At 45.0% G+C, this 12,792-nt stretch overlaps 2 protein-coding genes across 2 annotated transcripts in view; one reads left to right on the plus strand and one right to left on the minus strand.

Moving 5' to 3' along the window:
* TRIM14 (tripartite motif containing 14) overlaps positions 1–12,792 on the plus strand; it is an 81,314-nt gene that overhangs the window by 47,666 nt on the left and 20,856 nt on the right. The window lies entirely within an intron of this gene.
* Positions 1–12,792, minus strand: part of NANS (N-acetylneuraminate synthase) — a 34,037-nt gene that overhangs the window by 11,075 nt on the left and 10,170 nt on the right. The window contains exon 3 of the mRNA XM_008974061.5: positions 10,939–11,154. Within this exon, the coding sequence (XP_008972309.1) occupies positions 10,939–11,154 (216 nt within the window). The remainder of the gene's footprint in view (positions 1–10,938; positions 11,155–12,792) is intronic.

Here is a 12,792-nt window from a genome sequence, read left to right on the forward strand (position 1 = left end):
ACCGATGCCACCTGCAGGGCATGGCCTAAAGAAGTGACTCCGCCTTGGCAGCCTCACAGGGGCAAGGAGGCACCTTTCTCCTAGGTCGGATCCAGGAGCTCAGGGAGCTTGCATTTCCAGGAAACGTGGACGGAAGCAGAAAAGTCTCCAATCCAGGTGCAAGTCACCTTGATGACATCTTCCCTGGTTCTGTGCTGACTCAGGACATCAGAATAGAGAGAACCACTGGATGGTAGCTTGGTCACACACGGAAAAGGAAATGGTGGCCCAGGCAGGGAAGGGGCTCACCAAGGTCACACTGAGAGTTAAGGGCAAAGCCAGGACAAGTACCCAGATGTCCCAGCCTGCAAGTACCCAGATGTCCTAGCCCTTAGCCCAGGTTGCTTTCCTTAATTGTAACTGATATTCACTGAATACTGATTGTGTACTATGCTTTATATTAACGATCACATTTAATCTTCACTTTCCCTCCCAGATGGGTTCTGCTAGGAAGCCCGCTTTACAACGGAAGAAAACAGGCACAAAAAGGTTAAATAACCTCCACATGGATATACCAGAAATGACAGGCAGAGCCATATTCAAACTTAAAATCTGACCCTAGAGTCCATTCGCTTGGCCACTGGGCCATATAGCCCGGGTATGGGCCACACAGCAGGGTGTGTACCACAGAGCTGGGGTGTGCATCATACAGTCGGGGGTATGTACCGTACAGCTGAGGTGTGTACCATATAGTCGTGCCATCATATAGCCAGGTACACACCACACAGCTGGGGTATGTGTATACAGCATTCAGCATGGGGTCCCAAATGTTTTCATCTTCAAATTCTTAAAAATTACTAAGGAGGCCAAGTGCAGTGGCTCACACCTGTAATCCTAGCACTTTGGGAGGCCGAGGTGGGAGACTGTTTGAGGCCCAGAGTTTAAGACCAGCCTGGGCAACATAGGGAGACCCCATCTCTACAAAAAAATTTAGAAATTAGCTGGTTGTGGTGGCATGGACCTGTAGTCCCAGCTACTAAGAAGGCTGAGGTGGGAGGATCGCTTGAGCCTGGGCCATCAAGGCTGCGGTGAGCTATGAGCTATGATTGTGCCGCTACTCTCCAGCCTGGGCAACAGAGTGAGACCCTGTCTCAAAAAAAAAAAAATTACTAAAGAGTCTGCAGATCTTTTTTATTTTTATTTTTTGATGTGGTTTTATTTATTCGTATTTGCTGAATTAAAAATTAAAATTGTGGCCAGGCGCGATGGCTCATGCCTGTAATCCCAGCACTTTGGGAGGACAAGGTGGGCGGATCACCTGAGGTCGGGAGTTTGAGACCAGCCTGGCCAAATGGTAAAACCTCATCTCTACTAAAAATACAAAAATTAGTCGGGTGTGGTGGCGGGTACCTATAATCCTAGCTACTCAGGAGGCTGAGGCACAAGAATCTCTTGAACCCAGGAGGCAGAAGTTGCAGTGAGCCAAGATCACGCCATTGCACTCCGGCCTGGCCAACAGAGTGAAATAAATAAATAAAATAAAAATTTAAAATGAAAGCCGGGCACGGAGGCTCACACCTGCAATCCCAGCACTTTGGGAGGCTGAGGCAAGCAGATCACCTGAGGTCAGGAGTTCAAGACCAGCCTGGTCAACATGGTGAAACCCCGTCTCTACTAAAAATACAAAAATTAGCTGGGCATGGTGGCATACACCTGTAGTCCCAGCTACTTGGGAGGCTGAAGCAGGAGAATTGCTTGAACCTGGGAGGCGAAGGTTACAGTGAGCCACAATCGTGCCACTGCACTCCAGCCTGCGTGACAGCGAGACTCTGTCTCAAAAAATAAAATATAAAATAAAATAGAGGAATCTTTTCTTAATTTTAAACTTTGAATTTTGAGATAATGGTAGATTCAGGTGCAACTGTAAGAAAGAACACAGAGAGATACTATATACTCTTCCCCCAGTTTCCCCCAATGGTAATGTCTTGTAAAACTATAGTACAATATCACAACTGGGTGAATGACATTGACAAAGTCAACCAATCTTATTCAGATTTCACCATTTCTACAAGTATTCATTTCTGTGTGCCTATATTTAATTCTATGCAATTTTACCCCATGCACAGACTCATGTGACCACTGCCACGGTCACCATACAGAAGGTACCATGATGCCACTGCTACAAGGATCTTTCATGTCACCCCTTTATAACCACATCCCCTTCCCTTACTAACCTTTGGCAACTACTCATCTGTTCTCCACTGTCATAATTCTGTTATTTCCAGAATGTCATGGAAGCAGAATCGTACAGTATGTTCCCTTCTGCATATGCTGCTTTCTCACTCAGCATCATTTCCTTGAGATGCATCCAGGCTGCTGCACGCATCAATAGTTCATTCCTGGCTGGGCGCGGTGGCTCACGCCTGTAATCCCAGCACTTTGGGAGGCCGATGTGGGTGGATCACAAGGTCAGGAGTTTGAGACTAGCCTGGCCAAGATGGTGAAACCCCATCTCTGCAAAAAGTACAAAAATTAGCCGGGCACCATGGCATGTGCCTGTAATCCCTGCTACTCAGGAGGCTGAGGAAGGAGAATCACTTGAACCCGGGCAGTGGAGGTTGCAGTGAGCCGAGATCACACCACTGCACTCCAGCCTGGGCAATAGAGTGAGACTCCGTTTCAAAAAAAAAAGAAAAATAGTTCATTCCTTTTGATTGCTGAGTAGTACTCTACGGTATGCATGTACTACAGTTTGTTTCACCATTCACCCACTAACGAACATTTTGCTTGTTCTAGTTTTGAGCTACTAAGAATAAAAGTTGTAATGACACTCACATACAGGTTTTTGTATGAATGTTAAGTTTTCATTTCTTTGGGGATAAATTACCAAATGACAACTGGTGGGTCATATGATAAACACATTATCTAGCTTTATAAGAAACTCCCAGTCTACGTTAAGTGGTTGAATTATCCAGTATATGAATTATGTCCCAATAAAGCTGTTTAAAAAAGAAGGAATGAAACTGCCATACTGTTTTCTAGAGTGATTGGATCATTCTACATTCCCACCAGCAATATATGAATGATCTATTTTCTTTGTATCCTTGACACCATGTGGTGTTATCAATTTTTTTTTTTTTTTAGAGACAGGATCTCACTCTTTTGCCAAGGCTGGAGTCTGGAGTTCACTGGTGCAATCATGGCTTACCACAGCCTCAAGCTCCTGGGTTCAAGGAAGCCTCCCGCCTTCCTGCCTCAGCCTCCCAAGCAGCTGAGGCTACAGGCACACACCACAATGCCTGGCTTTTTTTTTTTTTTTTAATAGATGGGGTCTTGCTATTGTTGCCCAGGCTGGTCTTGAACTCCTGGCCTCAAGCGACCCTCCTACCTCAGCTTCCCAAAGTACTGGGATTTCAGGAGTGAGCCACTGCATCCAGCCAACCACTTTTTACTTTAACGATACTGACAGCTGTGCAGTGATATCACATTGTGGTTTAAAACTGAGAAATAAAGAAAAAAAAAAAGCTAAAAATGGCTGGGTGAGGTGGCTGACACCTGTAATCCTAGCATTTGGGAGGCCGAGGAAGGCAGATCACTTGAGGTCAGGAGTTCGAGACCAGCCTGGCCAACAAGGTGAAACTCCGTCTCTACCAAAAGATACAAAAAAAAATTAGCTGGGCATGGTGGTGTGCGCCTGTAATCCCAGCTACTTGGGAGGCTGAGGCATGAGAATCACTTGAACCCGGGAGTTGGAGGTTGTAGTGAGCTGAGATTATACCACTGCACTCCAGTCTGGGTGACAGAGTGTAACCCTGTCTCAAAAATAAAAATAAATGAGAAATTTTTAAACATATAAATAGACAAACACAAGAAGAAAAAAAGATAATTTGGACATCATCAAAATTAAAGATGTTTGTAATTCAGAGGACACTATCAAGAAAGTGAAAAAGGGCGAGGCATGGTGGCTCATGCCTGTAATCCCAGCACTTTGGGAGGCCAAGGTTGGCTGTTCGCTTGAGCTCAGGAGTTTGAGACCAGCCTGGGCTACATAGTGAGATCTTGTCTCTACAAAAAATACAAAAATTAGCTGAGTCTGATGGCGCATGCCTATAGTCCTAGCTACTTAGGAGGCTGAGGTGGGAGGATTGCTTGAGCTCAGGAGGCCAGGGTTGCAGTGAGCCGATATTGCATCACTCTGCACTCCAGCCTGGGCGACAGAGCAAGACCGTATCTCACACAAAAAAAGAAAGTGAAAAAGACAACCCAAAGACTAGGAAAGTATTTTACAATCATTTATCTACTAAAGGACTTGTACTTAAAATATATAAAGACAATTCATTGGAAGGCTATACATGAAAAAATAATTAAATTTCAAAAGAATATATAAAGAAAAATAATCCAATTCTTAAAACTGACAAAGGATCTGAATAGACATTCTTCCAAAGAAGATATGCAGATGACCAACAGACACATGAAAAGATGCATCAGAGAAATGCAAATCACAACCACAGTGAGACACCATGTCACATCCACTAGGATGGCTAGAATCAGGAGGTAATCACAAATGATGAGGATGTGAAGCAACTGGCACCATCAAACCCTGCTGGCGGGAATGGTGCAGCCATTTTGGCAAACAGTCTGGCAGTTCCTCAAAAAAGTTAAACATAGAGTTACCAGGTGACCCAGCAATTCCACTCATATATGTAATACCGAAGAGAAATGAACACATGTCCATATAAAACCTGTACATAAAAGCTCATAGCAGCATTATTCATAACAGCCAAAGAGTAGAAACAACCCAAATGTCCACCAGCTGACAAATGGGTAAATAAAATGTAGTATAGCCATAAAATTGAATTATGAGTTAGTCAAAAAAAGAAATGAAGTACTGATATATGCTACAACATAAATGAAAACACAATGTTATATGAAAGAAGTCAGGCTCGAAGGACCACATATTGTATGATTCTATTTATATGCAATATCCAGAATAGGCAAATTTATAGAGACAGAAATTTGAGGCTGGACGCAGTGGCTCACACCTACAATCCCAGCACTTTGGGAGGCCGAGGCAAGTGGATCACCTGAGGTTAGGAGTTCAAGATCAGCCTGGTCAACATGGTGAAACCCTGTCTCCACTAAAAATACAAAAATTAGCTGGGCAGGGTGGTGCATGACTGCAATCCCAGCTACTCGGGAGGCTGAGGCAGGAGAATTGCTTGAACCTGAGAGGTGGAGGTTGCAGTGAGCCAAGATCCTACCACTGCACTCCAGCCTGGGCAATAGAGTGAGACTCTGTCTCAAAAAAAAAAAAAAATCGGTAAGTGGTTGCCTAGGCCTGGGAGAATTGGGGCAATTGAGGAGTGCTGCTAATGGGTAGCTTTTCTTTTGGGGGTGATAAAAAATGTTCTAACGGTAATTGTATTAATGGTTGCACAACTCTGTAAATATTACTAAACACCACTGAATTGTACCCTCGATTGGGTGAATTGGATGGTGTGTCAATAAAACTGTTCTTTAAAAAAACACACAACACACCTTCCATTAGGTGAGCCGCTGCCAGAGGAATGATGTCATCACACATCACCTAGCCTCTGGAAAACTCCACTATATACTTGTGAGAATGACGATGGAAAGGACAAATAACATTTGAGTATCATTATGGAAATAGCTTTGCCTTTGTGGACCTCCTGAAAGGGCTCATGAATCCCCCAGGGGTTCCTGAACCACACTTTGGAAACCGCCTTCATATACTTCTCATTACTCTGATTGGTTATTATTGTTTTTAATTGTCACTGCAATGAAATGCACACATAACATTTCTCCTTACTATGGATTCAACACTAGGTATGGTCAAGTTTTAGAAAAACTGTGTCCTGGGGAAGCAACTATGGAGGAGGAGGGACGACAAAACTACTGAGCCTAATTATTTTTAACAACTAGGTTAGGACTTAGTCCTCCAAATGAAAGTGCTTCTCAAAGTGATTACTCTGGGGAAGGCTGTAAGCTGTAATTGGACTTACAGTTTCACATGGCTGGGCAGGTCTCAGAATCATGGTGGGGGGCAAAAGGCACTTCTTACATGGCAGCAGCAAGAGAAAATGAGGAAGAAGCAAAAGCAGAAACCCCTGATAAACCCATCAGATCTCATGAGACTCATTCACTATCATGAGAATAGCACGGGAAAGACCAGCCCCCATGATTCAACTACCTCCCTTTGGGTCCCTCCCACAACACGTGGGAATTCTGGGAGATAAAATTCAAGTTGAGATTTCGGTGGAGACACAGCCAAACCGTTATCATTCTGTCTCCAGGGGGAAAAAAAAAAAAAAAAGCAGCTGGATGCAGAGGCTTACGCCTGTAATCCTAACACTTTGGGAGGCCAAGAAGGGTGGATCACCTGAGGTCAGGAGTTCGAGACCAGCCTGGCCAACATGGTGAAACCCCGTCTCTACTAAAAATACAAAAAAAAAAAAAAAAAATTAGCTGGGCATGGTGGTGGGCGCCTGTAATCCCATCTACTTGGGAGGCTGAGGCAGGAGAATTGCTTGAACCCAGGAGGCGGAAGTCGCAGTGAGCCGAGATCGCACCATTGCACTCCAGCCTAGGCAACAATAATGAAACTCTGTTTCAAAAAAAAAAAAAAAAAAAAAAGCACCAGGAGTGACTAACACTTTAAAAGAATAATATTATTTCACCAGAAGCTAAACATTGTAATTCATCTGTTGAAAAACAATCCTATTTATTTAGAGGACACCACATACAATCTCAGAAACTCTCCTGGGCTGTGAGTACGCCCAGAAGGATTAACACAATAATGTCCCTTTGGTTCTGTTGTTGATACTTACAAGACCTATTCCTTTCTGAATGCAGGCTGCTATGTCACCAGTTTGAACTGAATTTGAGCAAACCCAGGTCTCAGATTTGAAACTGGATGCAGAGTGAGGCCCCTGCCCCAGGTTGCAGGGCAGTAATTAACTGAAGATCAGCAATATATCTAACTAACCTTTTTACGTAGGTTAAAAAAAAAAATCTGTCCCCACTCCCAAGGCAGCTCTTGGGCCCAGAGACCCTCCAGCCAACTTCAGTCTTGAACTGGTACCGAGCGTGGTGCATGCAGAGACTCTCCTGAGCTTTCAGGCATTCACAGTGGGAGTCTACGCTCTGGGAAGCCTGGGCTGCCAGCCAGGCAGCAGCAGCTGAGGGACTGTGGAAAGCATACTGCTCTAGGCATCAGATCTGCTACCTTTAAGACCCATTTCCTAACTGTGTGATACTGAACAAACTTCTGGCCCCTCTGGTCCTCCATTTCTTCATCTGTAAAATGGGGCACTGTAGGGATAAAATATATTACTGTATGTGAAGATGCTTCATAAACAATAATGTGTACTTCAAAAGTAGGGAATTAGGGCGGGTGCGGTGGCTTACACCTGTAATCCCAGAACTTTGGGAGGCCGAGGCAGGCGGATCACTGAAGGTCAGGAGTTCAAGACCAGCCTGGTCAACATGGTGAAACCCTATCTCTACTAAAAATATACAAAAACTAGCCGCGTGTGGTGGCAGGCGCCTATAATCCCAGCTACTCAGGAGGCTGAGGCAGGAGAATAACTTGAACCCGGGAGTTGGAGGTTGCAGTGAGCCAAGATTGTGCCATTGCACTCCAGCTTGAGCAACAGACCAAGACTCCGTCTTTAAAAAAAAAAATAGGGAATTAGGATTGTTAAGTACACAACTGCATTTGAAGAATGTCATGCGTACGAATGCTGTGAATTAAGGAATGAATTTGGTCTACAGAAGTGTAGCCTGAAACTGCCAAGTTCTCTAGAGGCCTAGGTTCTCCACCTTCCTCCTTTTTTAAACCACCCATTATCTCTGGCCTGAGCTGCATGTGTGCTTCTTTCAACTCAGTCGACACACATGTTTTAGAACTGGAAAAGTGGCACAGAGTCAGAAGTCTGCTTCAAATAACCTGGTTGACCAAAAGAAAAAGTGTTTCAAGACCCATAAAAATGTTCTAAGCTTTTACCTAAAAATCTATTTCTAAGAAGCCATCTTAAGGAAACAACCCCAAACAGAGAAAAGATGTCTATCTCAGCACTACTTATTAGCGCAAAAAAACTGGCTGGGTGCAGTGGCTTAAACCTGTAATCCCAGCACTTTGGGAGGCCTAGATGGGAGGATCACTTGAGGCCAGGAGTTCGAGATCAATCTGGGCAACACAGTGAGACCCTGTCTCTATAAATTTTTTTTTAAATTAGCCAAGTGTGTTGGCACATGCCTGTAGTCCCAGCTACTCAGCAGGCTGAGACAGGAGGATCACTTGAGGCCAGGAGTTTGAGACTGCAGTAAGCTATGACTGCATCGTTGCACTCCAGCATGGGTGACAGAACAAGATCCCATCTCAAAAAACAAAAAAACTAGGCCAGCCACAGTGGCTCACACCTGTAATCCCAGCACTTTGGGAGGCTGAGGCAGGTGGATAACCTGAGGTCAAAAGTTCGAGACCAGCCTGGCCAACATGGTGAAACCCCATCTCTACTAAAAATACAAAATTTAGCTGGGCCTGGTGGCAGGTGCCTGTAATCCCAGCTACTCAGGAGGCTGAGCCATGAGAATCACTTGAACCTGGGAGGCAGAGGGTGCAGTAAGCTGAGATCACACCACTCCACTCCAGCCTGGGAGACAGTGAGACTCTGTCTCAAAACAAGCAAACAACAACAAAAAATAAAACTGGGCTGGGCATGGTGGCTCACACCTGTAATCCCCAGACCTTTGGGAGGCTGGGGCGGGCGGATTGGCTGAGGTCAGGAGTTTGAGATCAGCCTGGCTAACATGGTGAAACCCTGTCTCCACTAAAAATACAAAAAAAATCAGCCAGGCCTGGTGGTGCATGCATACTTGGGAGACTGAGACAGGAGAATCGCTTCAACCTGGGGGGCGGAGGTTGCAGCGAGCTGAGATCACGCCACTGCACTCCAGCCTGGGTGACAGAGTGAGACTCCATCTCAAAAAAATAAAATAAATAAAATAAAATAAAATTGAGGAAACTTTAATTTTAAACTTTGAATTTTGAGATAATGGTAGATTCACGTGCAGCTGTAAGAAAGAAAACAGAGAAATCCTATATACTCTTCCCCCAGTTTTTTTGAGACTCTGTCTCAAAAAAAAAAAAAAAAACTGAAATAACTTCCGTATCCAAAAGTAAAGGAATGGTTAGGTACAGTATAGTACATGCACCAAAAGAAATATTACGTTGCTATTAAAATCTTTAAGCATAAGGTGGGGTAAAAGTTCGTGCTATAATGTTAACTAAAACAAGCAGGCACAGAACTCGATGTTCACTAAATAGTACCAGCAGGCAATAAAACAAGAATATAAAAAGACTTCAGGAGGAAATATATAAAAAGAACTGCTATAGAGGGATTATGGGTCAGTTTTTTCCCTTTTCTTGTTTTCTAAACTTTCTGTAATGTTATTTTTATAACTAAAATTTTTTTTACATTCAAAAGAACACATGAAGGAATTTTAAGGAGGCAGGTCACAGAGCAGATGGGACCTGAGACCTGGCACGAGCTGTACTCTTCCAGGATGTAGCATGGCCAAGCCAAAAACCACCGGTGACCATCCTGTCCCTTCTGGACAGTGCCAGTGTCCCCCTACTCAAGTCAGTCAAGGCTAGTCAGCAAGGAGCGGACTCCAGAATTGTGGTTTCCTTGCTCTATTTTTTTTTTTTTTTTTTTTTTTTTATTAAGAGACAGGGTCTTGCTCTATCACCCAGGCTGGAGTGCTGTGGTCCAATCATGGCTAACTGCAGTCTCAAATACATGGGATCAAGCAATCCTCAGCCTCCCAGACTACAGGAGTATGCCACCAAGCCTGGCTAATTTTTGTATTTTTTGTAGAGATAGGGTCTCCCTGTGTTGCCCACGCTGGTCTTGAGCTCCTGGCCTCAAGCAGTCCTTCCAGCTCAGCCTCCCAAAGCTCTGGGATTACAGGTGTGAGCCACCACACCCAGCCCCTGGTTCCCAGACCATTTTCTACTGGGAGAAACCTGGCCCAGCTGGGGTGTCCCTACAGCTTGGAGGGACTCTGGGATTCCAGTGTGGCTGACCCCTACTTCCAGAGACAACTTGTTATTGTTATTACTATTATTATTATTATTATTATTATTATTATTGAGACGGAATCTTGCTCTATCACCAGGCTGGAGTGCAGTGGCGCAATCTCGGCTTACTGCAACCTCCACCTCCCAGGTTCAAGCGATTCTCCTGCCTCAGCCTCCCAAGTAGCTGGGACTACAGACGCATGCCACCACGCCCAGCTAATTTTTTGTATTTTAGTAGAGACAGGGTTTCACCATGTTGGCCAGGATGATCTCGATCTCTTGACCTCGTGACCTGCCCGCCTCGGCCTCCCAAAGTGCTGGGATTACAGGTGTGAGACACCACGCCTGGCCTTTTTTTTTTTTTTTTTTTAATTTGAGATGGACTCTTGCTCTGTTGCCCAGCCTGGAGCACAGTGGCGTGATCTCGGCTCACTGCAACCTCCATCTCCCAGGTTCAAGTGATTCTCTTGCCTTAGCCTCCCAAATAACTGGGATTACAGGCACGCACCACCATGCCCAGCTAATTTTTGTATTTTTAGTAGAGATGGGGTTTCACCATGTTGGCCAGGCTGGTCTCGAACTCCTGACCTCAGGTGATCCATCCCCCTCAGTCTCCCAAAGTGCCGGGATTACAGGTGTGAGCCATCAAGCCCGGCCAGAGACAACGTGTTTTTAAAACAATGGCATCCTTCCCACAGATTCTCACTGGGCTTTGGCGCCTGCTAGCCTCTCCAGTAGTTGGGAACAGAAAGGATGAGCAAGGGCTGGAGGTGGCCCTAAGCTGGAAGTCACCAGGCTGCCTGCTGGCCCTTGGTCTGCTAAAGTGACAAATGACAGAGCAGCAGAGGACTCACCTCATCCATGCCAGAGGCAGTGAAGAAGATCCCAACCTCCTCGGCGTACCTCTGCAGCTCCCTGTACTGGTCATGGCTGAACTCCAGATGTCGTTTGTGCTCCCCGTACGTCTTCCCCCAGGAATGCTTCGAGGTGTATGGCCTCTCCAAGGCTTTCCGATTAAACTTGAATTCTAGCTCACTCTTCTGGAACTTGGCACAATCAGCCCCACACTCCTACAACACACATTAGGACATCTTTCAGTGACTGTCGTAGATTCTCAAAAAAAGGAAAAAATTCTGGAGCAACCACTATGACATCACCATCTTTATTTATTTATTTATTTAGAGACAGAGTTTCGCTCTTTCACCCAGGCTGGAGTGCAGAAGGTGTGATCTCGGCTCACTACAACCAATGCCTCCCGGGTTCAAGCCATTCTCCTGCCTCAGCCTCCCAAGTAGCTGGGATTACAGGCACCCACCACGACACCCGGCTAATTTTTGTTATTTTTAGTAGAGACAGGGTTTTGCCACATTGGCCAGGCTGGTCTTGAACTCCTGACCTCAGGTGATCCAACTGCCTTGGCCTCCCAAAGTGCTGGGATTACAGGCATGAGCCACTGCGCCCAGCCGACATCACCATCTTTAAAAACAACATAGACTGACGGAGACCTTAAGGACCTCCAAGGAAGAGGAACAGAAAAGGCAAGAAAGTCTGAAAGGAAGAAAAGGTTGTTTGGAGATGGGAGACCTCCCCCTATTTTTTTCTCTTAACATGCCAAAAGAAAAAAAAATGGGACTTTTTTCCTTTGTTTTGCATTGTAAATATTAAAAACATTGGATCAAAGAGTTAAGGAAGATTTTAAGTTATATAACTGAGCAAAGAATAGTCAACTCAGCACTGGACCAGAATTTAGTAAAGAAAAATTCTGGTTTAACTTTGACCCTAACTCTTAGATAAGTCACTTCCCAGCTCTGGACTCAGTTTCTCCATCGATATAAAAGCAGTTTGGGCTACCTCCAGGATGTGTAAACTGTCCTAATGAGGCCCTCTCAGGGACAGGAACATCCAGGGACAGTGCCCTATGCCTCTTTCTCTGATTTCAACAATAGCAACTCTGCTTTTAGCTGCTTTGCACTGGCGCTTTTCTCCATGACATTTTCTTTGAACAGGTTACATGTTAAAAAGCAGACAAACAAAACAAAAATGCCCCAGCCCCTAGATGACTTCTACTGAGCAGAGGCAATAATATAAAAGCTGGAATGTTTGACTAAAAAAAAAAAACAAAAAAAAACTCAAGAGGTCAGGCACAGTGGCCCATGCCTATAATCCAAACACTTTGAGAGGCCAAGGTGGGAGGATTGCTTGAACCAAGGAGTTCAAGACCAGCCTCGGCAACATAGTAAGACCCTGTCTCTACAAAAAATATAAAAATTAGCCAGGCATGGTGGCATACGCCTGTAGTCCCAGCTACTCAGGAGGCTGAGGGGGGAGGATCGTTTGATCCCCAGAGGTTGAGGTGGCAATGAGCTATGATGGTGCCACTGCACTCCAGCCTGAGCAACAGAGTGAGACCCTGACTCAAACAAAAACAATCTACTCAAGAAAAAGAGTAATTAAAACCCACTAAAGTCCCATCTCACGGCCATTTCTGTAGACACAGAGGTATTCGTGCTATTAAAAACTTCTTGGCTGCCGGGCGCAGTGGCTCACACCTGTAATCCCAGCACTCTGGGAGGCCGAGGTGGGCAGATCACGAGGTCAGGAGATCGAGACCATCCTGGCTAACACGGTGAAACCCCGTCTCTACTAAAAATACAAAAAATTAGCTAGGTGTGGTGGTGGGCACCTGTAATCCCAGCTACTCGGGAGGC

This window comes from Pan paniscus, chromosome 11 (genome assembly GCF_029289425.2).
Source record: "Pan paniscus chromosome 11, NHGRI_mPanPan1-v2.0_pri, whole genome shotgun sequence".
Lineage (NCBI taxonomy): Eukaryota > Metazoa > Chordata > Mammalia > Primates > Hominidae > Pan > Pan paniscus.